The 21,926-nt window shown below is 44.5% G+C and overlaps 1 protein-coding gene across 1 annotated transcript; it reads left to right on the top strand.

The window, feature by feature from the left end:
- The first annotated feature begins 3,476 nt into the window (after positions 1 to 3,476).
- Positions 3,477 to 17,335, top strand: LOC141182640 (uncharacterized). Its single transcript, XM_073660803.1, has 7 exons — positions 3,477 to 3,552; positions 9,441 to 9,580; positions 9,710 to 9,814; positions 9,898 to 10,021; positions 10,105 to 10,202; positions 10,379 to 10,469; positions 14,628 to 17,335. Exons 2-7 carry the CDS (start codon positions 9,503 to 9,505, stop codon positions 15,734 to 15,736), a joined length of 1,605 nt encoding a protein of 534 aa, XP_073516904.1. The 5' UTR covers positions 3,477 to 3,552; positions 9,441 to 9,502; the 3' UTR covers positions 15,737 to 17,335.
- The last annotated feature ends 4,591 nt before the right edge of the window (positions 17,336 to 21,926 follow it).

Genomic DNA, 21,926 nt, shown 5'->3' on the forward strand with positions numbered 1-21,926 from the left:
CAAGATACATAAGACCGGACTTGTTATCCTAACGTAGTTTGTTTCTTTTACAGGTGACGATAAGCCAACAGTGTGGGTGATAGGCCACTCGTATATATATTGGGCAGAAAAAAAGGCGAAAGTCCGCCCGGGCGGGAGGAATATAGAGTTTCATAACACATATTTCAACTGGAGAGGTATTAGAGGCCACAGGTACTAATAATCGACATAGGAAGAGAATCGACAGGTCCGGTCATGTTAGTTATACACGCCGGGGGAAACGACCTCGGTCATTACAAGAGCGCATAACTAATGGCAATAATGAAGCTAGACACTGAGCGCTTCAGAGCATTTTTTAGTAAACTAACGATAGTATGGTCGGAGATTGTGCCGAGAGCTGTATGGAGAGGTGCGAGAGACATCATGGCCATCGAACGGACAAGGAGGCTAATAAATATTCGGATGGCAAAATTTGTAAATGAAAGAGGTGGTGTAGTGATAAGACACCGAGAGCTGGAAGGAGATAAAACAGGCCTGCTAAGGCTCGATGGTGTTCATTTAATGGATATTGGACTGGATATATTCCTGTCAGGACTCCAGGACGGAGTGGAACAAATGGGTGGGGGTCGGAGTCCTGCCTACGAGTATGCAGGATCCTCCGTGGCCTGAAATAGAAAGGACATGTTGGAAAGTTATTCTTGTTGGCCAACTTGCCGGTGTGGAGACACAGGGCATGCGGCAACAAGCGGAATTATTTTTGGAAATAAAATGCCTTCCTAATGGAACGAGTTAAAGTGTTAATAAAGCTGTTACCGATCCTCACCCATCCAGTTGTAAGAGTTACATTATTGTAGTGTTAAGGAAGGGGTGGCGGTAGGGGGGCTGAGCGTCTGGGTTTGGTTGGGGGTCCCCACAGTCTGAGTTTAGGATTGATTATGATATTTCTTAAATCATAATCAGGGGGGGACTGTAAAATATTAATCTCTAATGATAAAAGTATATACATAAGCTTTAAAGTTCTGGTTCGAGCCTTGCTTAGTTTCAAATATTCTAGAGAAAGATTGCAGTTATTCTGGGAACCTTGGCAGAGACACCTGTTCTGTACGTCAAACCTATAGGACTCTGGTCTATATGGGTTATTTGGAGATAACTAATGATCCTTTAAAGGTCACTAGCCATATGTTTAAAATATACCAACACAAGGTAAATGTGCACGTAGTCAAAAGGCATATTCCATGAGTTACTAGTTTTGTTCTAACATGGTAGAAGTTACTAATATACCAGAAAGTCGCGATATTGGGTCATGAAACTGTAAAAATAATCTCCAATGTATGTCTATGAGGCGAGATGGTATATAAGCAGAGGCAGACATGAATGGGCAGCTGTCTCATACCTTGAGAATCTCCACCACGGACCATCTCATGCTGTATACTTAAGAACTTATGAATGTTGTTTCCTCTCTTATAACCTAATACTTCTTTCTGTGCTATGAACTATTTTTTCCGTATTTTTGTAACCACTTTTGAATGAACTTTAAACAAGATTTTGTTTTATCCACACAATTCAATATTGCTTTCCTTCCTATCCTCACTGTACTCTTACTCCAATGTAAGCGTTATATTTGTAACAGTGATGGAAAAGTATCATAGTCTTTAGTAAGTGGGCAGCTCCTCCCCGTACACGTCGTACACACGCAGCTCCGCTCCGTACACACGGCTCTGTTCAATACACCTCAAACACATGGCTCCGCACACCTCGTACATGCGTGCCTCCGCTCCATACACCTCGTACACACGCGGCTCCACTCCTCACACCTCGTACACACGCGGCTCCGCTCCATACACCTTGTACACACGCGGCTCCGCTCCGGACACCTCGCACACACGAAGCTCCGCTCCATACACCTCAAACACAAGGCTCCGCACACCTCATACACATACGCCTCCGCTCTGTACACCTCGTACACACGCGGCTCCGCTCCGTACACACGGCTCTGCTCAATACACCTCAAACACATGGCTCCGCACACCTCGTACATGAGTGCCTCCGCTCCGTACACCTCGTACACACACGGCTCTGCTCCGTACACCTTGTACACACACGGCTCCGCTCCGTACACCTCAAACACATGGCTCCTCACACCTCGTACACACGGCTCTGCTCCGTACACACGGCTCTGCTCAATACACCTCAAACACATGGCTCCGCACACCTCGTACATGAGTGCCTCCGCTCCGTACACCTCGTACACACACGGCTCTGCTCCGTACACCTTGTACACACACGGCTCCGCTCCGTACACCTCAAACACATGGCTCCTCACACCTCGTACACACGGCTCTGCTCCGTACACACGGCTCTGCTCCATACACCTCAAATACATGGCTCCGCACACCTCGTACATGCGCGCCTCCGCTCCGTACACCTCATACACACATGGCTCCGATCCGTACACCTCGTACACACGCGGCTCCGCTCCATACACTTCGTACACACGCGGCTCCGCTCCGTACACCTCGTACACACATGGCTCCGCTCCGTACACACGGCTCGGCTCCATACACCTCAAACACATGGCTCCGCACACCTCGTACACGCACGGCTCCGCCCCGTACACGCGCGGCTCCGCCCCGCACGCCTCGTACACGCGCGGCTCCGCCCCGCACGCCTCGTACACGCGCGGCTCCGCTCCGTACACCTCGTACACACGCGGCTCCGCACTCCTCGTACACACACGGCTCTGCTCCGTACACCTCGTACACACGCGGCTCTGCTCCGTACACCTCGTACACACGCGGCTCTGCTCCGTACACCTCGTACACACGCGGCTCTGCTCCGTACACCTCGTACACACGCGGCTCTGCTCCGTACACCTCGTACACACGCGGCTCTGCTCCGTACTCCTCGTACACACGCGGCTCTGCTCCGTACACCTCGTACACACGCGGCTCTGCTCCGTACACCTCGTACACACGCGGCTCTGCTCCGTACACCTCGTACACACGCGGCTCTGCTCCGTACACCTCGTACACGCGCGGCTCCGCTCCGTACACCTCGTACACGCGCGGCTCCGCTCCCTACACCTCGTACACGCGCTGCTCCGCTCCGTACACCTCGTACACACGCGGCTCTGCTCCGTACACCTCGTACACACACGGCTCTACTCCGTACACCTCGTACACACGCGGCTCTGCTCCGTACACCTCGTACACACGCGGCTCTGCTCCGTACACCTCGTACACACGCGGCTCCGCTCCGTACACCTCGTACACACGCGGCTCCGCTCCGTACACCTCGTACACACGCGGCTCTGCTCCGTACACCTCGTACACACGCGGATCCGCTCCGTACACCTCGTACACACGCGGCTCTGCTACATCCACACTGTAAACCCCTCCTGACCCCACACATAAACTGCAGCTCATCCAGCACCATGACAACCAGCACAGCAGAGTCCTGCATCCACTGAGGCCCCTGATCATGTGACCCCTGACTCCTCCCCTCCTGTGACCTCATCACAGCTCCTGTGCGCACAGAGCAGCCATATATGTGGTGGCGGCTCTGCAGGTGGAGGTATGTGGAGACCCCATTACTGGGCGCAGGGGGCATTAACCCCTTCAGCACGGAGACTCTTTTGGGGTCTTGTGTTGCCCCTTTATAAGAATCATAAGGTTTTTGTTCTGTTTCCTGTAATAGATGCATACGACCCAACTATGGAGACAGGAAGGGAGGAAACGTATTGTTCTCATAGTACAGGACCCCTTTACTGGCCCCACAGTGTAATGTCCCCATTATGCCCCTTATACAGTATGTATGATGCCCCACACAGTGTAATGCCCCCATTATGCCCCTTATGCAGGATGTATGATGCCCCCCACACAGTGTAATGCCCCCATTATGCCCCTTATGCAGGATGTATGATGCCCCCCACACAGTGTAATGCCCCCATTATGCCCCTTATACAGGATGTATGATGCCCCCACACAGTGTAATGCCCCCATTATGCCCCTTATGCAGGATGTATGATGCCCCCCACACAGTGTAATGCCCCCATTATGCCCCTTATACAGGATGTATGATGCCCCCACACAGTGTAATGCCCCCATTATGCCCCTTATACAGTATGTATGATGCCCCCACAGTGTAATGCCCCCATTATGCCCCTTATGCAGGATGTATGATCCCCCCACAGTGTAATGCCCCATTATGCCCCTTATGCAGGATGTATGATGCCCCCCACACAGTGTAATGCCCCCATTATGCCCCTTATGCAGGATGTATGATGCCGCCACACAGTGTAATGCCCCCATTATGCCCCTTATGCAGTATGTATGATGCCCCCACACAGTGTAATGCCCCCATTATGCCCCTTATGCAGTATGTATGATGCCCCCACACAGTGTAATGCCCCTTATACAGGCTGTATGATGCCCCCACACAGTGTAATTCCCCCATTATGCCCCTTATACAGGATGTATGATGCCCCCACACAGTGTAATGCCCCCATTATGCCCCTTATGCAGGATGTATGATGCCCCCACACAGTGTAATGCCCCCATTATGCCCCTTATACAGGATGTATGATGCCCCCACACAGTGTAATGCCCCCATTATGCCCCTTATGCAGGATGTATGATGCCCCCATTATGCCCCTTATGCAGTATGTATGATGCCCCCACACAGTATAATGTTCCCCCAGTATCGCCTGAGGTCCTGCACTTGGAATGATTCTTCTGGAAAATGGGTTTCCTTCTGCCTGCTCCCCTACATGTAGACCCTCGAGCATGTATACATGCATGTAGGGGAGCAGGCCTTACTAGATATCGAGGCTTTGTACAGTAATATACCGCACGAGGATGATATCAGAGGAGTAAGACATTTCTTGAAATCGAGATCAATAGAGTGTAGCAGACATAATGACTTCATGGAGGATCTTCTAAAATTCACTCTTACTCTTAACTTCTTTCTTTTTGACAGGAAGTACTTCCCCCGAGCTCAGCGGTACTGCGATGGGGAGCCCCTGTGCCCCCTCGTATGATAACCTCTTCCTGGGCTGGTGGGAGGAAACCACAATATTCAGGGATGATCATAAGTGATGACATCCATATATTGGGGTACAGTATAGATATATTGACCACATTTTTATCATCTGGTCAAGGAAGAGTGAACAGTTTCTTGCATTTGTCAGGGAACTCAATATCAATAGCGATGGCCTTAGATTTACATCTGAGTTTAATTATTACCAGTTGCCTTTCCTGGATGTACTAATCTAGAAATAACGGGATGGGACCCTAGGGACACTCATCTACCATAAACCTACAAGCACTAATAAACTATTGAAATGGGATAGCCACCACCCCATCCCACTGAAAAAGAGAATACCCAAGGGCCAATTTTTACAGTTGAGAAGGAACTGTTCTAATGTCACAGATTTTAATATACAGACAATAGACATTAACACCAGATTCATGGAAAAAGGTACCCACAGTACAGTTTAGATTCCGCACGATTGTTTGCAGAAAAACAGGAGAGACAGACAGTCCTCCATACCTAACCAAGAGAGCAAGAAAAAGATGGGATAACAAGGGTAATAGGAACTGAGTAACGGTATCTTTAATATCCTCAGAAAACACTAGGATGTACTTGTGGCCGACGCGGACCTGAGGGTGCTGTGTGATCTACTCCCACAATAACTTTCAGAATTGGTCAGTCAGTTAGGGACCATTTAGTGCATAGTGTCTATAAAAAACCAAAGGGACTTGGCTAGATAGAAGAGTCTGCGGTTTCTTTAGATGTGGAGAATGTTGCACGTGTAATTGGATGAGACCATGTAAATCTTGTTCCTCTACTGGTAAAACCATTGTTCAGAGGGATTATTCCAACTGTAAAACCTCGGGACTTGTATATATGGCCACATGCACCTGCCCCTAGATTATGTAGGCAAGGTCAAGAGGGAATCTAGGAGTAAGGTGGGGTAGCATCTGGGCGATATATGCCAAGGTCGGGACACTCCATTAGCGAGACACATGAACAGTGTACATCGAGTTGAAACCGGAGACATCTCCTTTTGTACCATTGAGTTTAAACCCAATGTGAGAGGGGGTGATCTCAATAGATGTATCCTCAAAAAGGAAAGTGAGTGGATTTCCAGATTGGATTCACTAGACCCTAAGGGACTGAATGAGCAAATTTCCTATGCCTGTTTTGTGTGAATACAGCCCCATTCTGGGTTACATTTTTGGATTTTATACTCTATTCATTGCTACTGTCATTGTTCATTCATTGTTCCCTGTGAATGGGGTTCACATATTGTTGTACTTCATCGAGATATCTGAGTTTCTATATCAGAATTATTTCTTATCAGTTATATCCCACTTATACTATTAAGTAACTAACAAGTGTGGGTTCCTTGTGTATTTCTAATTGTGTAATAGGGGTCAAATTTGACCATTTAGGAATATACTTTGGCCATCATCCCATATTTTATGTAGTGATAAAGTAGATCTACATGCCTATTGCATGATGGAAGGATGTGCAGTACTTGTTTTTAGTCTCCCATGACGCTGACCTCAGAGACAGGACTTTTCTATATTGGTGAAATGCAATCCAAATCCATTATGCGCTTCAGCGTGGAACTCATGCTTATGGACATGCGCAGTCTCAGAATGATTCTAGATGTGCTTCAGCGTGTAACACAACTACAGGCATACGCAGTCCCGGGTACTACTGGCACGGTGGGAATCAGTTTATCTGGCGTTTCAGTGTAAACACATGCACACTAGGGGATGGACATTATCGGACTTCTAGCTCATGAGAAGTAGCGCAGACGCAGTACATTATTGTAGACCGGCTCCATTCTATATACAGTGGGTACGGAAAGTATTCAGACCCCTTTAAATTTTTCTCACTCTTTGTTTCATTGCAGCCATTTGGTAAATTCTAAACAGTTCATTTTGTTTCTCATTAAAGTACACTCTGCACCCCAGACTTTGTGGAAATTTCTCCCATCTCCCTACTGCATCTCTGGAGCTGAGCCACAGTGATTTTGGGGTTATTCTTTACCTCTCTCACCGAGGCTCTTCTCCCACGTTTGGTCAGTTTGGCTGAACGGCCAGGTCTAGGAAGGCTTCTGATGGTCCCAAACCTCTTCCATTTAAGGATTATGGAGGCCACTGTGAACCTTGAGTAATGCAGAAATTCTTTTGTAACCTTGGCTAGATCTGTGCCTTGCCACAATTCTGTCTCTGAGCTCCTTGGGCAGTTCCTTTGAGCTCATGATTCTCATTTGGTCTGATGTGATCTGTGAGGTCTTATATAGACAGGTGTGTGCCTTTCCAAATGAAGTCCTATCAGGTTAATTAAACACAGTTGGACTCCTATGAAGGAGTAGAACCATTTCAAGAAGGATCACAAGGAAATGGACAGCATGTGATTTAAATATGAGTGTCTGAGCAAAGGGTCTGAATACTTATGACCTTGTGATATTTCAGTTTTTCTTTTTTAATAAATTTAAAAAAAAATCTACATTTGTTTTTTTTCAGTCAAGATGGGGTGCAAAGTGTACATTAATGAGAAAAAAATGAACTTTTTAGAATTTACCAAATGGCTGCAATGAAACAGAGTGAACAATTTAAAGGGGTCTGAATACTTTCCGTACCCACTGTAAAGTGGTGCTGCACGTAGTGGTTTAGAGGAATGCGGTGTCCACCGCTAGTTCCTGGTGCTGTGTGCGTTGTTAGGGGCAGGATGATATCTAAAGGTGGGGGGCGGGATTAGTGAGGGCGGCTGACCTATCGCTGCCAATCCTACAGGGCTGTATAGTGTGAACTCCGGAAGTGCACGTGTGATGTCACGGGAAGTGACGCGCTTCTCCCAGGAAGCTGTGCGTTCCACAAGCCGGTGTAAATGCTTTCCAGTGAGCCGGAAGTTTGAGTGCCAGTGAGAGAACGTGCATTCCACCAGTATAGAGCATAAGACCCCATGGGCATGAGCCAGAGCCTTTGATGGAGTGGAGAAGAATCCAGGAGAGTGGACAAGAATGTGTCAGAGAGGAATAATCTGCAATAAAGGAGACAATATTTGAGTAGGATATGGAGATCAAAACATGTATATTATTGACCTATTCAAATTGAAGACCACATTTCCAAATGTAAAATACATTTTAACATAGGGTCACATAAGATCCCTGGGTGACAAGTTTCTTTATACCAATTGTTCAATGAGAACCAAACTCCAAGCATAAAAAAACCTTATATAAAGGCCAGTAGGTCATACTCCCTATTAAGGCTTTTCGGTGAAGGGCACAGTGATGGGCACCAATGTGGCCCCCCCAATATGCAAATTGCTTCTTGTCAGCTTTCGAGAGTCAGGTGGTCTACTCTAATCCACTTTTTCAAGAACATTCCATTCTCTGGAAACGTTTCATAGACGACATCTTTTGCATATGGGGGGGTCCCTTAGAATCTTTAGAGGTTTTTCTCCACACTGAACTCCGCATGGCCAGATTTGAGCTTCACCATGACATATGATTCAAGCAGTGTTAGTTTCCAAGGATCAAGGATACACAGGGCCACCTAACAACTGACCTCTATTCCAAGCCCACCGATCGCTATGGCCTATTACACTTTTCTAGCAATCATCCAATGTCGATGAATAAATCTATACCTACATCACAATTTCAGAGGGTCAAACAGATAGTGTCCAGTGAAACTATCCGCAATCAGAGGTTACAAGAAATGATAACCAAATTCACTGAACGAGGCTATCCACCTAGCTTCTTGCATCCCCAGGCGTTGTATTCCAGAACTGATCGTCCAAACACTAAGGACAGAATCCCCTTCGTTCACACGTTCCACCCCTTCACCTACATCTTACATAAAACCATTAGGAAACACAGGAACATCTTACAAACTGGCTATCCCACGATCCCTGCGTTCCAACAACCCTTCCTACCGTGTTTTAAGAGAGCAATCAATATTACAGACTCTCTGGTATGTGCCGATTTGGGCACAGCGCACCAAGGTCCTAAACAATGGTTCTTGCAGAATCCCAAAATGGGCACATTCCCATGTCTCCATTGTCGTCAATGCAGCAATGTCCTCAGGTCAACCGAAACGTTTACTTTTGTTTTTGGACTGCATTAAAAAAAATGTTTTCTATAAGAACCATTGAGTGCCGAGGTTATTCTCAATGTCAATTCCAGTGTCAGAAAATTAGACGAGAATTAGCGTTATGGAAGATGAGTCTATGAGAAACGTATTCAGCTGCAGTCTCCGAGGAAGAAACTGCTTGTTGTCTGTGGCCTAAAATATAAAGGTTTTATTACTAGATGTAAAGGAAAAAAAACGAAATTCTGTAAAATAATAAATCTCCTTATATGTTTCCCCTCATTATCTCCAATAGTTGTATTATTACACAGGATTTTTATGATGTTACATCTGCTCATCATCTTCTCTCTGCAGTTTCCGATCCTCTCAGTGGAGATATTCTATATAAGAGAATTTTCCTGATTTACCTATCACAGATGGATATGGGCAGAGACAAGATGGCGGAGAGGTTATTACACCTCACCCTAGAGATCCTCTTTCGGCTTACTGGAGAGGTGAGAGATTCTGATGACGTCACATTACATCATTCTTATATATGGGAATAACAGATGGACAGAACTGGAGAGGCGAGGGCTCTGGAAATGTCTGGAGTGAGTTTTATTAATGTGTCTCTCCATAACCAGAGATTAATCACGGGGCCTCCACCTCACCCCCTGATACATGAGGACATCAATGACCAGAAGATCCTAGAACTCACCTACAAGATGATTGAGCTGCTGACTGGAGAGGTGACACTGCTGGGAATGCTGGGACATTAAACAGTAACACTATGAAGGGATCGGGGAGATGACTGTATCATTGTATGTGTCAGGTTCCTATAAGGTGTCAGGATGTCGCCGTCTATTTTTCCATGGAGGAGTGGGAATATTTAGAAGGGCGCAAAGATCTGTACAAGGACGTCATGATGGAGGTTCCCCAGCCCCTCACATCACCAGGTAATAGACAGGACTAAATACACGCGGCCTATAATTATCTGTATGTAAAGAATGAATTCAGTCCTTGCATGTGTTTTCTCCAGATCTATCCAGTAAGTTGACAACGCCAGAGAGATGTCCCCGTCCTCTTCTTCCACATGACTGTAAACAAGAAGATCCCAATGTTCCTCAGGATCATCAGGTAGTTGAAGAGAAGGTGTCATGAGATCTCCCCTATGATGTGTAGACGGCTGTGAAGGTCTTGTGTTCAGTCTTGTTTTATATTTGTGTAATGAGAACGGTGGAGATGGCAGGATTAGAGCTGATCATAGATGTGACTTCTCTGTCTGTTTGTGACTTTTACAATATTTGTTTCAGTGTGAAGATCTGACCCATATTAATATTACAGAGATATATGTGAGGGGTGATGAGCAGTGTAAAGAGGAGATTCCTACATATGACTACCCAGGTGAGTAGTAACCACTAAATACAGAGAAGTCGTCACAAATTCTTCTCAGTCCCTGTCTGTGGCTGCTTTATCGGTGGTGTAGTCCGGCCGTATCACAATCGTGTGATCACCATTTTGCCGCTAGACGACAGCATTCTCCTCCATCCGAAAATGTTCAAATTACTTGCGAAAATTGTGAAAGCCCTTTTGTATAGCACTTACAACCTGGAAGATCCACCTACCCCCTGAGATTAGATGATGCTGACCGTTACCTGCCCAGGTCTGTAAACTACAAAGCTAAATGACAGCGTACGTAGAATGTGCTGACAAATTAGAAAATCACTTGAAGAAAAATATTATGATGGGCCTCTAAGAGAAAGCGGAGGGTAATGATGCTGTTGGCTTCCTAGATCCCTGATATCTTATTGGATGAATCTACCTTCTCCCTCTTCTGTGCTGCTGAATGTGCTCATATGGTCCCTACAAGACCTGGTCCAGTCTTTCTGGCCAAACTTCACTTTTTTGATCAACAACATTAAATGTGCAGTGAGGGACACGTGTGAATTTCTGTACAATAACAGCAGAGTTTCCCTTTATCCTGACTGTTCAATTTCTTTTAAAACCAACTAACTTCAAACAGGATTGTGATAAACTATACAGAAAACATTACACCTGTGCCATGATATATCTCTAAGCTGTGCGTGGCTGATGGCTGTAATATACATTTATTCACGCCTGCAGGAGATGTGTTGGCTCCAGCCCTGGTTTCATGGATTCACTCCACGTCATAAATTCCATTATGTTTTCAATCCTAATAAATTCAGATTACTGCACAATCTCTCCTGAAATGGGGGCACTAATACATTCTCTACTCTCCTGGTCAGAACTCATAGTAGCTCCAATGGTCCGCCATAAATGAGTGTGACTCCGGTTTAGTGTTTTTATATTCTTTCTTTTTTTACAGGTTCATTGTGGTGGGATCGGCCGGCCTCACTTATGTGAGTCTGTAACTCCCTGGTAGTCTTTCAAAAAGGTCTCCATTGCCTCTTCCAAATGCCCGAGATCTAAATTTAAGACGCCTCAGCTCTGCACTATTATAAAAAGTTCACTTTAAATGTCTAATATTTCTTCTTGAAACTCATCTGACAGAAAATATTGTCCCTTACGATAGTTTAGATTGCCAAGAGCCACCGAGCCCCATACTCCAATTACCACGGAGAGGTTTCACCACTAGTTACTCATTTTTCTCTGATGAAGACTGTTGAGTTTGATCATTTCAGTAGATGTTTTATTGTCTATAGTCACAGTTTTTGACTTTGTAATCCTCTGATTTAACCCCTTCCTGCAGCCAGTTTTGTGTTTCTAATCAGGCCCCATTTTTCAAATCACTTTATGTGGTGATAACTTTGGAATTCTTCATAAAGGATAATAAGAAACAAATGGACCTTACAAATTATTTTCCAACTTCTTTTGAATCTGACAATCCCCTATATACGGTTGTACACTACTGTCTGGGCACATGGCAGGTTAAGAAGGGCAGGAGCGCCATTTAGCTATTTGAATGCAGATCTTGCTGGAATAGTTCGCAGACACAATGTATTGGGGACGCTGTTCATGGTCACCTGGAAGCTCAAAAGATGGCCACCACGAATAGGCTTGCCTTATCTAACCCGTTTACAGATTGCACAAATTAATAATAATAATAATTTTTTTTATTTTTATAGCGCCAACATATTCCGCAGCACTTTACAAATTTTAGGGGGAAATTATACAAACAATACAGAATAAGCATATCTCATATTGAAAGGAGTTAGGGCCCTGCTCGCAAGCTTATAGTCTATGAGGAACTGGGGGAGACACAAAAGGTAGAATGTACATATATTGTATAATGCAGCCTTGATATACTAAATAGGATAAATAATACATGGACTGGTCGCCTGCCAGTATGTGTGCAGCCCTGACCGAGGCTATTATGTGCATGGTTGGTATGAACCTGAACTTGAGGAAGATTTTAATTTGGGGGAAAACTGGGACGGACAACTGGGATGGACAGATAGTGTGTGGAGGCGATACGCCAGTCTAAAGAAATGAGTTTTTAGGGTCCACTTGAAACTGTGGGTATTGTGAATTAATCGAACTGTCCTGGGTAGTGCATTTCAAAGAATTGGCGCAGCACGCGAGAAATCTTGGAGACACGAGTGGGAAGTTCGGATTATGGAGGATTTTAGTTTTAAGTCACTGGCAGAACGGAGGCCACGTGTAGGGTGGTAGACTGAGACAAGGGAGGAGATGTAGGGGGGTACTGAAGCATGGAGCGCTTTGTGGGTAAGCGTGGTAATTTTAAATTGAACTCTATATTAGATGGGTAACCAATGCAATGACTGGCACAGGGAAGAGGCATCGGTGTAGCGGTTGGCGAGGAATATGATCCTGGCTGCTGCGTTAAGGACGGATTGGAGAGGGGAGAGTTTAATAAGAGGGAGTTGCAGTAGTCCAGACGAGAATGTATAAGAGCTACAGTAAGAGTTTTTGCCAAGTCAAAGGTTAGAAAAGTCCTGATTCTTGAGATGTTTTTGAGGTGTAGATGACATGAACGAGCGAGTAATTTGATGTGAGGAGTGAAGGAAAGGTCGGAGTCAAAAATGACCCCAAGATAGCGGGCTTGTTGCTGGGGAGTAATGGTTGAGCCATAAGCGGAAATGGCAATATCGGGCATAGGTAGGTTAGTGGAGGGAGGAAAGACGAGTAGTTCAGTTTTTGACAGATTCAGTTTTAGACAGAGGGAGGACATAAATTACTTCATAAATTTACGTCATAAACACAAATTACTTTGCTCATCATCCTTTAACCCCTCTACATGGATCTGGACTAACACAGAGATCCCTAGGCTTGGGCCACGGTGTTACCTGCTGTTCTGTGGAGTGAGATCGGAAGAAGAATAGTCAGGTAGCCGGGTCAGAACCAAAAGGATAGAGAAAATACAAACTCAGAAGACACGAGTAGTCAGTAAATGGGCCGGGGTCACAACAGGAAACAAATACACAAGCCGGGAGCTGATCACAGAGGACTGAACCAGAGGAGAACAAGGCTGTATCTGGCAGCTTCCGGCAATATGCCTTCAGCTTTAGTAGGGTGTGGTTCTCTCCAAATGGCTGAAGCAGGGAGCAGATTACTCCAGCTGGACAGCACATACACCCATACTGCCAGACTGGATGGTACTATTGGTCCCAGTAATCCTAATCTTAGTGGCTTAACAGAGCCTTCGCCGCCCAGAGCTTCTGGTTCTGACGTCTCTTCCATCACCAGCGCCGCCTGCAGAATGAATAAGACGGTGCCTGGTGACAAAAGCAGACGTCACACAAGTCGAAGCAGGAGGAGAAGTAGATGTCCCAGAGGAGATGGGATACACCTTTTGCAGAAGCCCTAATATAACAAAATGGCAGAAAACCAGAGCAGTAGAAATCCTCATAAAGTGACTCCATTTTGGAAATTATAACCCTCAGTGAATTAATCTATAGGAGAAGTGACTATTTTGACTCCACAGGCACTTTCCGGAAATTAGCACGCAGTGGATGTTGGAGAGTGAAAACTGCAAATATATAATTTCATTACCCAACACATAGTGCCCAGATTGTGCTCCAGGAGACACACACCATCAATTAAGTGGGTTCTTCTCATTATAGTAATGTCAAATACATGGATAATAAATGAGATTTAGGCACATAAACTACTGCAAAGCTCAGAAGCGAGAAGGATATCTGACTTTGGAAGAGCAGATATTGCTGGATTGGGTTATGGAAGCCATGTTGCTTTTCAAGAGCCTTTAAGCCACTAATAATGTGGAAACCTCTGTTTTTCCACTGACAGATGATGGATCTGAGTGGAGACTTGTTTTTTGTCAGATAAGTAGAAGTTTTTATTGGTATTCTTTTTGCCTACATAACATCATTTGGTGGCTTTTTATTCCATATTTGGGAGGCAGAATGAAAAAACAGTTGAACACCACGCTTTACTGATCCAGCCTATGAGGTTTTCTATTAGACAGTCATTGTTCTGGTGAATAAGTGAATTTTTTTTTATATAACTTGCCTTTTTACGGACAATTTAAGTAGAAATGTTAAAAAATATAAAATTCAAAGATTTTTTATTAAAAATAATAATTGGTTTTATTCTTGGCAGATGTCTGTACCAGGAGATTAGAGGGACAGCTGATATCTTCAATTTTTAAATCAGATAATTTTCAGATCCAACAGGATACAATTGAAATGAATGACATTACTCCAGATATACCATCATTCCTTCACAGCAAAGATCTGTCATCTGATCCTTTGAAACAGGTCCTGTCTTCTGATTCATTACCGACTACTAAGGAAAATCAAAGTCACAAAATAAGCATTAAAAAACAAACTGCTCCTAAAGCAAAGAAGCCATTTTCACGTTCAGAATATAGAAATAGTTTTCCTCTCAAAAAGTCTTTTCTTAAACCTCAAAAAATTCACACAGCAGAGAATAGATTTTCTTGTTCAAAGTGTGGAAGATGTTTTAATCAGAAATCAGATCTTTTTAGGCACCAGAGAACTCACACAGGAGAGAAGCCATTTTCCTGTTCAGAATGTGGGAAACGTTTTACAGAGAAATCAACTCTTATCACACATCAGAGAACTCACACAGGAGAGAAGCCATTTTCCTGTTCAGAATGTGGGAAATGTTTTACAGAGAAATCAAATCTTATTGTACATCAGAGAACTCACACGGGAGAGAAGCCATTTTCCTGTTCAGAATGTGGGAAATCTTTTGCAACAAAATCAAATCTTATCAAACATCAGAGAACTCACACAGGGGAAAAGCCTTTTTCATGTTCAGATTGTGGAAAATGTTTTGGACACAAATCATATCTTAATAAACATCAGAGAACTCACACAGGGGAGAATCTTTTTTCATGTTCAGAATGTGGGAAATATTTTACAGAGAAATCAACTCTTATCAACCATCAGAGAACTCACACAGGAGAAAAGCCATTTTCCTGTTCAGAATGTGGGAAATGTTTTACAGAGAAATCAACTCTTACCAAACATCACAAAACTCACATAGGGAAGAAGCCTTTTTCCTGTTCAGAATGTGGGAAATATTTTAAAAATAAATGGAATCTTATTATTCACCACAGAACTCACACAGGGGAGAAGCCTTTTTCATGTTCAGAATGTGGGAAATGTTTTAACCAGAAATCGGATCTTGATAAGCACCAGAGAACCCACACAGGGGAGAATGTCGCAACTACACCCAACTAGTCTCTGTAGAGACTAGAAAGGCCCTAGCTGCACAACTAAAAAGACCACCACACACCTAACTAACTAATAAGCCATTGAGGAGTTTCTCATACCTCCTGTGGAACCAGAGGGGAGGCTGCAACACACTCTCAACAAGGAGAAAGGAAAGTATGAAGTAAAATACAAAAACTCTGAGTGAGAAACAAAAATGCATTCATAAAGGGCAAAGAAGGCAAGCTAAGGAGAACCACAAATAAAGGGAACGAGTATAATCTCCCAGAAACCTAACATTGTTAGAATAAAAAGGTACTTGGAGGGAAAGCAAACTGACCGGGAGGATAGTTTCACCTTTGTGGTGAAACTTATAAAATTCATCCTCACCAACTGGAAATGTAAACCTGTACATTTATAATGACCACGGACAAGATAAAGATTCCCAACTCACATCAGGACCACAAGATCCCTGGTACTTTCAGCTGCATCACAATGAACTTAATTATATGTACCGATTGTCCAACTGGGGGTCTGTATGTAGGGGAGACAGGGCAAAAACTTAAAACAAGGATGAATTCTCATCGCCACACAATAAAAGAAAAACAGAATAGATTCACTTGTGGCCAAACATTTCTACGGCCACAACTGCTTCTCCCTCTCCCATGTTGATAGTTCTGCTTCAAGTCTCTTATCTTATCTATTGCATTATTCCTGTGCCCTGTTGTGTATAAATATGTGACTCTTCACATTTTGTGTTATACCATGTCTGATGAAGAGACCAGAGTAGTCTCGAAAGCTTACTGACTAATGGCTAACTGAAAAGATGGTATCAACCACTGAGGACTTTCAAATTTTAATGTTTTTCTCCAAACAGCAATTTTAAGATCTCTCCACAGGTGTTCAATGGGATTTAGATCCGGATTCATTGCTGGTCAGAACTGTCCAGCACTTTGTTTCCATCCATTTTCTGGGTGCTTCTTGAAGTATGTTTGGGGTCATTGTCATGCTGGAAGACCCAAGACCCAGCTTTCTGACACTAGGCACTACATTGTGCCCCAAAATCCTTTGCTAATCTTCAGATTTCATGATGCCTTGCACACAGTCAAGGTACCTGACCAGAGGCAGCAAAACAACCCCAAAACATCTTTGAAGCTCCATCATATTTGACTGTATGTGTTGTAAATTTATTGATTATGTTGCGCAGCTTGGACAGAGGAACATCCGGATCTCTAAAGATGGATTTATAACCTTGAAATTATTGATATTTTTCAACAATTTTGGTTCTCAAGTCCTCAGACAGTTCTCTTCTCCTTTTTATGTTTTCTCCATTCTTAGTGTGCCACACATATGCACACAATGCAAAGATTGAATCAACTTCTCCCTTTTTTATCTGGTTTTAGTTGTGATTTTCATATTGCCCACACCTGTTACTTGCCACAATTGTGTTTGAACAAGCTTCACATGCTTGAAACAAAGTTGTTTACCCACAATTTTGGCAAGGTGTCAATCATTTTGCCCGACCTATTTTATGTGGTTTTGTGTGAAATTATGTTAAATTTGCCTTTTTTTCTCTGTTTTCTTGTGTTTTTCCAATACATGCAAAGGAAATAAACGTGTAGAACAAAACATGTATCTGCAATAATTTTCTGGGAGAATTACTTTTTACATTTTCTGTAACAATTTCAAGGGAGCCAACACTTTTGACCATGACTTGTTTTTGTCGCCTTTTTAATTTGTTGCAGCATATCATCCGCTTCATGTTCCGCTATGTTAGGAGACTTGTAGCAAAGTCCAGTTAGCAGCTTTCCATTATTGCCATTTCCATGTACATTACCCATACTGATTTTACATGCAGAGGGCCAAAATGAAAAACTTGGACAAAGTCGTGGACCAACCAGTATACAGTATAATGGGCCCCACATAGTCCTCCATACAGAATAATGGGCCCCACATAGTCCTCCATACAGTATGATTGGCCCCGCATAACTTTCCATTCAGTATAATGGACCCCACAAAGTCCTCCATGCGGAATAATGGCTCCACATAGATGTGGTGGTTCTGGTGTCGTGGGTCAAATGTAATCACCAAGAGTTGGGCATGTGTGCTGTACATTGTCGAAGCTCCCCCCCATGTCATCATTGAGCTTGAGGTCTTAAGTTGGTTTTAACGAAAATACCCACCCCTCTACCTATTTTTCTTTCCTATCCGTTTGAATGTAGTTTAACCCTCTATGTTTGTCACCCAGTCATGGCTTTCATCCAGTCAGGTTTCTGTAATGCCCACCACATCGTAATCTGTGGCTGACCTAAGAGTCTCTGATTCATTCATTTTGTTTTGAAGACTTCTTGCATTTGCCTGCAGACATTTAATACTATTAGCACATTTATTACTTCTACTCGCTTCCTTACTTTTCTTGAATGTCTCACTCTGTCTACTCTATCCCCTTATTTGCACGGCTACCCTCCCTCCCCCAGATTCTAGTTTGAAAGCTCCTCCATCCATCTGACCATTTTTTTCCTCAGCACATCTGCATTCTCCCCATTGAGGTGCAGCCTGTAGCCGACAGAGAAGTCAGCCCAGTTCTCCATGAACCCAAACCCTTTCTTCCTGACAATTATCTCCTTAAGTTCCCGCTGACTTTCTAGTGACGTAGTGGAATCAGCAGTATTTCTGAAAACACCACCTGTACTTCAGCTTCTCTCCTAATTCCTTGTAATCATTTTTAAAGACCTTTCACCTCCCTCTAACTTTGTCATTGGTACCAACGTGTACCATGACTGCTGGGTTTTCCCCAGCCCCACCCAATAATCTGTCTATCTGATCGCATGAGGGGCACACAAAATGTGTGTGTTCTCGTCTTAGTTGTCTGTCGCCAAATTGTATATAGGATCTATACGGTCGGAGAAATCACAAATGAACACTGAGTAGTGTCTCAAATAGGCTTTTTATAGGAAAAATCAGGAACCTTTCCACACATTACCTCATTGCCTTATCTCATAATTATGGCTGACATCTGTCGCTAATGGGTCATTATTTTAATATGTAAACAATTAAGTCAAGCTGACTCAATTAAATCAATTAAGTCCGTCTTGCATGTAAGGTTCAAAGGTCAATCACTTATCTTTTATTATTCTGTAATTTCCCTAAAAGTAATAAAGATCATTAGGGATTTTCCATAATTCCATGTTCTACGTAGTATGTGGATCTTTGATCATTATAAGGTTATTGGTACAATGTGGTATGGGCAGGAGGAGGGCATTTTGGATTGTCTGTAATTCTTAATACATAAAAGTATGGAGTTCCATTTTCATATAACTTCCATAATCATACATACAGTATATTTATCTATAACACCCCAAATTAACTTAGGAATTATCTTAAGGACCATAATCTTTCCACTTGACGAGATAATGCAAAAAAGTACCTGACCCACCTGGAACCAAGAATTCACCTTACTTCATACTCCCGATACCCTTCCAAATCCACCTCAATTATGTCTTGAGGTCCCCTCAAATTTTTTTAAAAGAGAAGAATGGAAAGAATTATTGATTTTCCAGGCAATAGGAAGCTGCAACTTAACTGTCACAGGATTTAAAATTTTAATAATTTTATAAGGACCTACAAATTTAGATGCTAACTCTCTAGATATTATCTTTAAGCGCAGATTTTTTTAGGACAACCACACAAAATCCCCCACCCTAAAGACAGGAGCCTTCTTCCTACGTCTGCGGTTAGCAACTCTTTTGGTCCAGTCACTATCTGCCAAAAGATACCTATCGACATCCTTCCAGACCTTAAAGAGGTTGTCCACTACTATTAACAATGGCCCTGTTATGCTCACGCCCGGACTGACTGGTGTGAGGGTGGTTAGTGGTCCCACTGGGCCATGAACCGAGGAGTGCCTGGAGGGGCGTGACTAGGGGCCTCGTCATATCCGACCACGAACACACTGCGGCTTAATCGACTCTGTGGTCTGAGGAGGGACGTGGGAGGTGGCCCAGGTGCTACTCCAGGTCACACCCCGGACACAGCTGTTGACCCACACCGGGGAATGCAGAAACGGGCAGGCACAGCTGGTATGCAGACAGGCGGGTACTGGCAGGCACAGCTGGTATGCAGACAGGCGGGTACTGGCAGGCGCGGCTGGTATGCAGACAGGCGGGTACTGGCAGGCGCGGCTGGTATGCAGACTGGCGGGTACTGGCAGGCATGGCTGGTATGCAGACAGGCGGGTACTGGCAGGTAGGAACGCAGGCTGGATAGGGACCAGTACAGACTGGGATACAGGAACAGAGCCGCAGGTGTGGTGGACAAGCGGAGCAGAACCGCAGGTGCGGTGGACAAGTGGAGCAGAGTGAAATCGCAGGTGCGGTGGACAAGCAGAGCAGAGCAAAACCGCAGGTGCAGTGGACAAGCAGAGCAAAACAGCAGGTGCGGTGGACAAGACGCAGAGCAGAGCGAAACCGCATGGCAGAGGGTGCAGGCATACAGGATAGGGCTCTGTTCACATGCAACAGACTGGGAAACACAGGAAGATAGTTAGAACACAGGAGGTAGAGACGGAGGCAGGGAGATGGGACAAACAGAACCAGATACACCTAAGGTACTTACAATGAAGTAGCGAGTGGACACAAAACTCACAAACAGAAGTACAGAGACCATGAGTTGGAGTTAGGTGCAGGTTCAGACACTGCAGGAAAAGGGCAGGTACGGACATAGAGACAAACAGATAATGGGCTAGGACACAGTTCATACATGAACTGAACCTGGAACAAGATACAGGAACGAGCCTGGGAACTCAGCCCCCAGGGTGGCGGAAACAGACAAGATACAGGACAAGACTTGGCAACTCCGTTGCACAGAACACACTGAAAGAAAGTGTTGCTCAGGCACCTCCTACTGGGTGGAGGGGGTTTAAGTATCCAGTGACTCACAGCAATAGGCTGGGGACGCATTAGGAGTGCGCACACTGTAACTTTAAGAATCAGGCAGTAACGGCGCCGCCTCCCTAAGCAATTAGAAAAGAGACATGCACACAGCAAGTACTGAAGCAAAGTGTGCAGCCTGGACTGATAGGTAAGTTGGCGGTCTTGCATGGTGGAAGATGGTAAGCCATGCCAGCATGCTGCCTGGGATATTACAGTCCCCATGGAATTAAATTGTGCCAACAAGTATTTTTGTAAATGCCTTGCTTGTTCTTTATTGCCTGTGAGCGGCGTTATTGCTGGCCTCTCACCAGGCATCACGTGACCCCGGCTGCAGCCGACTCCGACATCTGCTGATGTCACGTCAAGTTCCGGCTGCAGTCGGGCGTGAGCACGTGACGCACTCCCCCTTGATTGATGGGCTGTGGTTGGGGTTGCATCGCACATCACAGCCCAGCATCCACCGCGCGCTTTCCCTCTCTGCTTTGGTTGGGAAAGAGCAATGAAAAATCAAATTGCACTCGGACCAATGTTAATGAATGAGTGACATCTCATCTGCGATTTTTTTTTTTTCTCAGCTGAAATCAGGCTGAGAAAAAATTCACAGCATGCTGCGATTTGCCACCTATCTCGGGCGGCGAGACTAGCCAATGCAAGTCAATGGGTGTGTGAAAAAAATCGCACATCACTCGGACCATGCGAGTGCCGTCCGATTTTCACGCCCCCGTCTCTTTAAAAGCCGGCAATTCATCAGCCGCATACAGTTACAATACATCGGTACCCGACAATATGAAAATAGAAAGAATAGCTATACACATAGAATAGATAGAAAGGTGTCAGTCATGTATATAATTAGTACAATGACAGTGCTGGTTACTGTACTTGTCATTTATTGTTAAATTAAAGGATTTATTTAAAAAATTTGGTGTGGGGTCCCCCGTAATTTTATTGTCTAGCAGAGGTTAAGCAGACGGCTGGGGCAGATTTTTGAAGCCTGGGAAGGGGGTAATACCCACAGAGCTTCCCAGGCTACTAATATCAGCCCCCCAGCTGAATACTTAGCCTTTACAGGCTATTAAAATGGGGGACCCCCAAAAAATGACTTGGGGTCCCCTATTTTAACAGCTAGCAAAGGCTATACAGACAGTTGGGGACTGATATTAATAGCCTAGAAAGGGGCCATAAATAATGGCCCCCTCCGAGGCTAGAAACAGCAGCAATCAGCCGCCCCAGAAGTGGCGCATCCATAGGATGCACCAATTCTGGCACTTAGCCTCCGCTCTGCCCACTGC

The sequence above is a fragment of the Phyllobates terribilis genome, unplaced genomic scaffold (assembly GCF_046119375.1).
Source record: "Phyllobates terribilis strain yellow unplaced genomic scaffold, ASM4611937v1 Scaffold_35__1_contigs__length_13245226, whole genome shotgun sequence".
Classification (NCBI taxonomy): Eukaryota; Metazoa; Chordata; class Amphibia; order Anura; family Dendrobatidae; genus Phyllobates; species Phyllobates terribilis.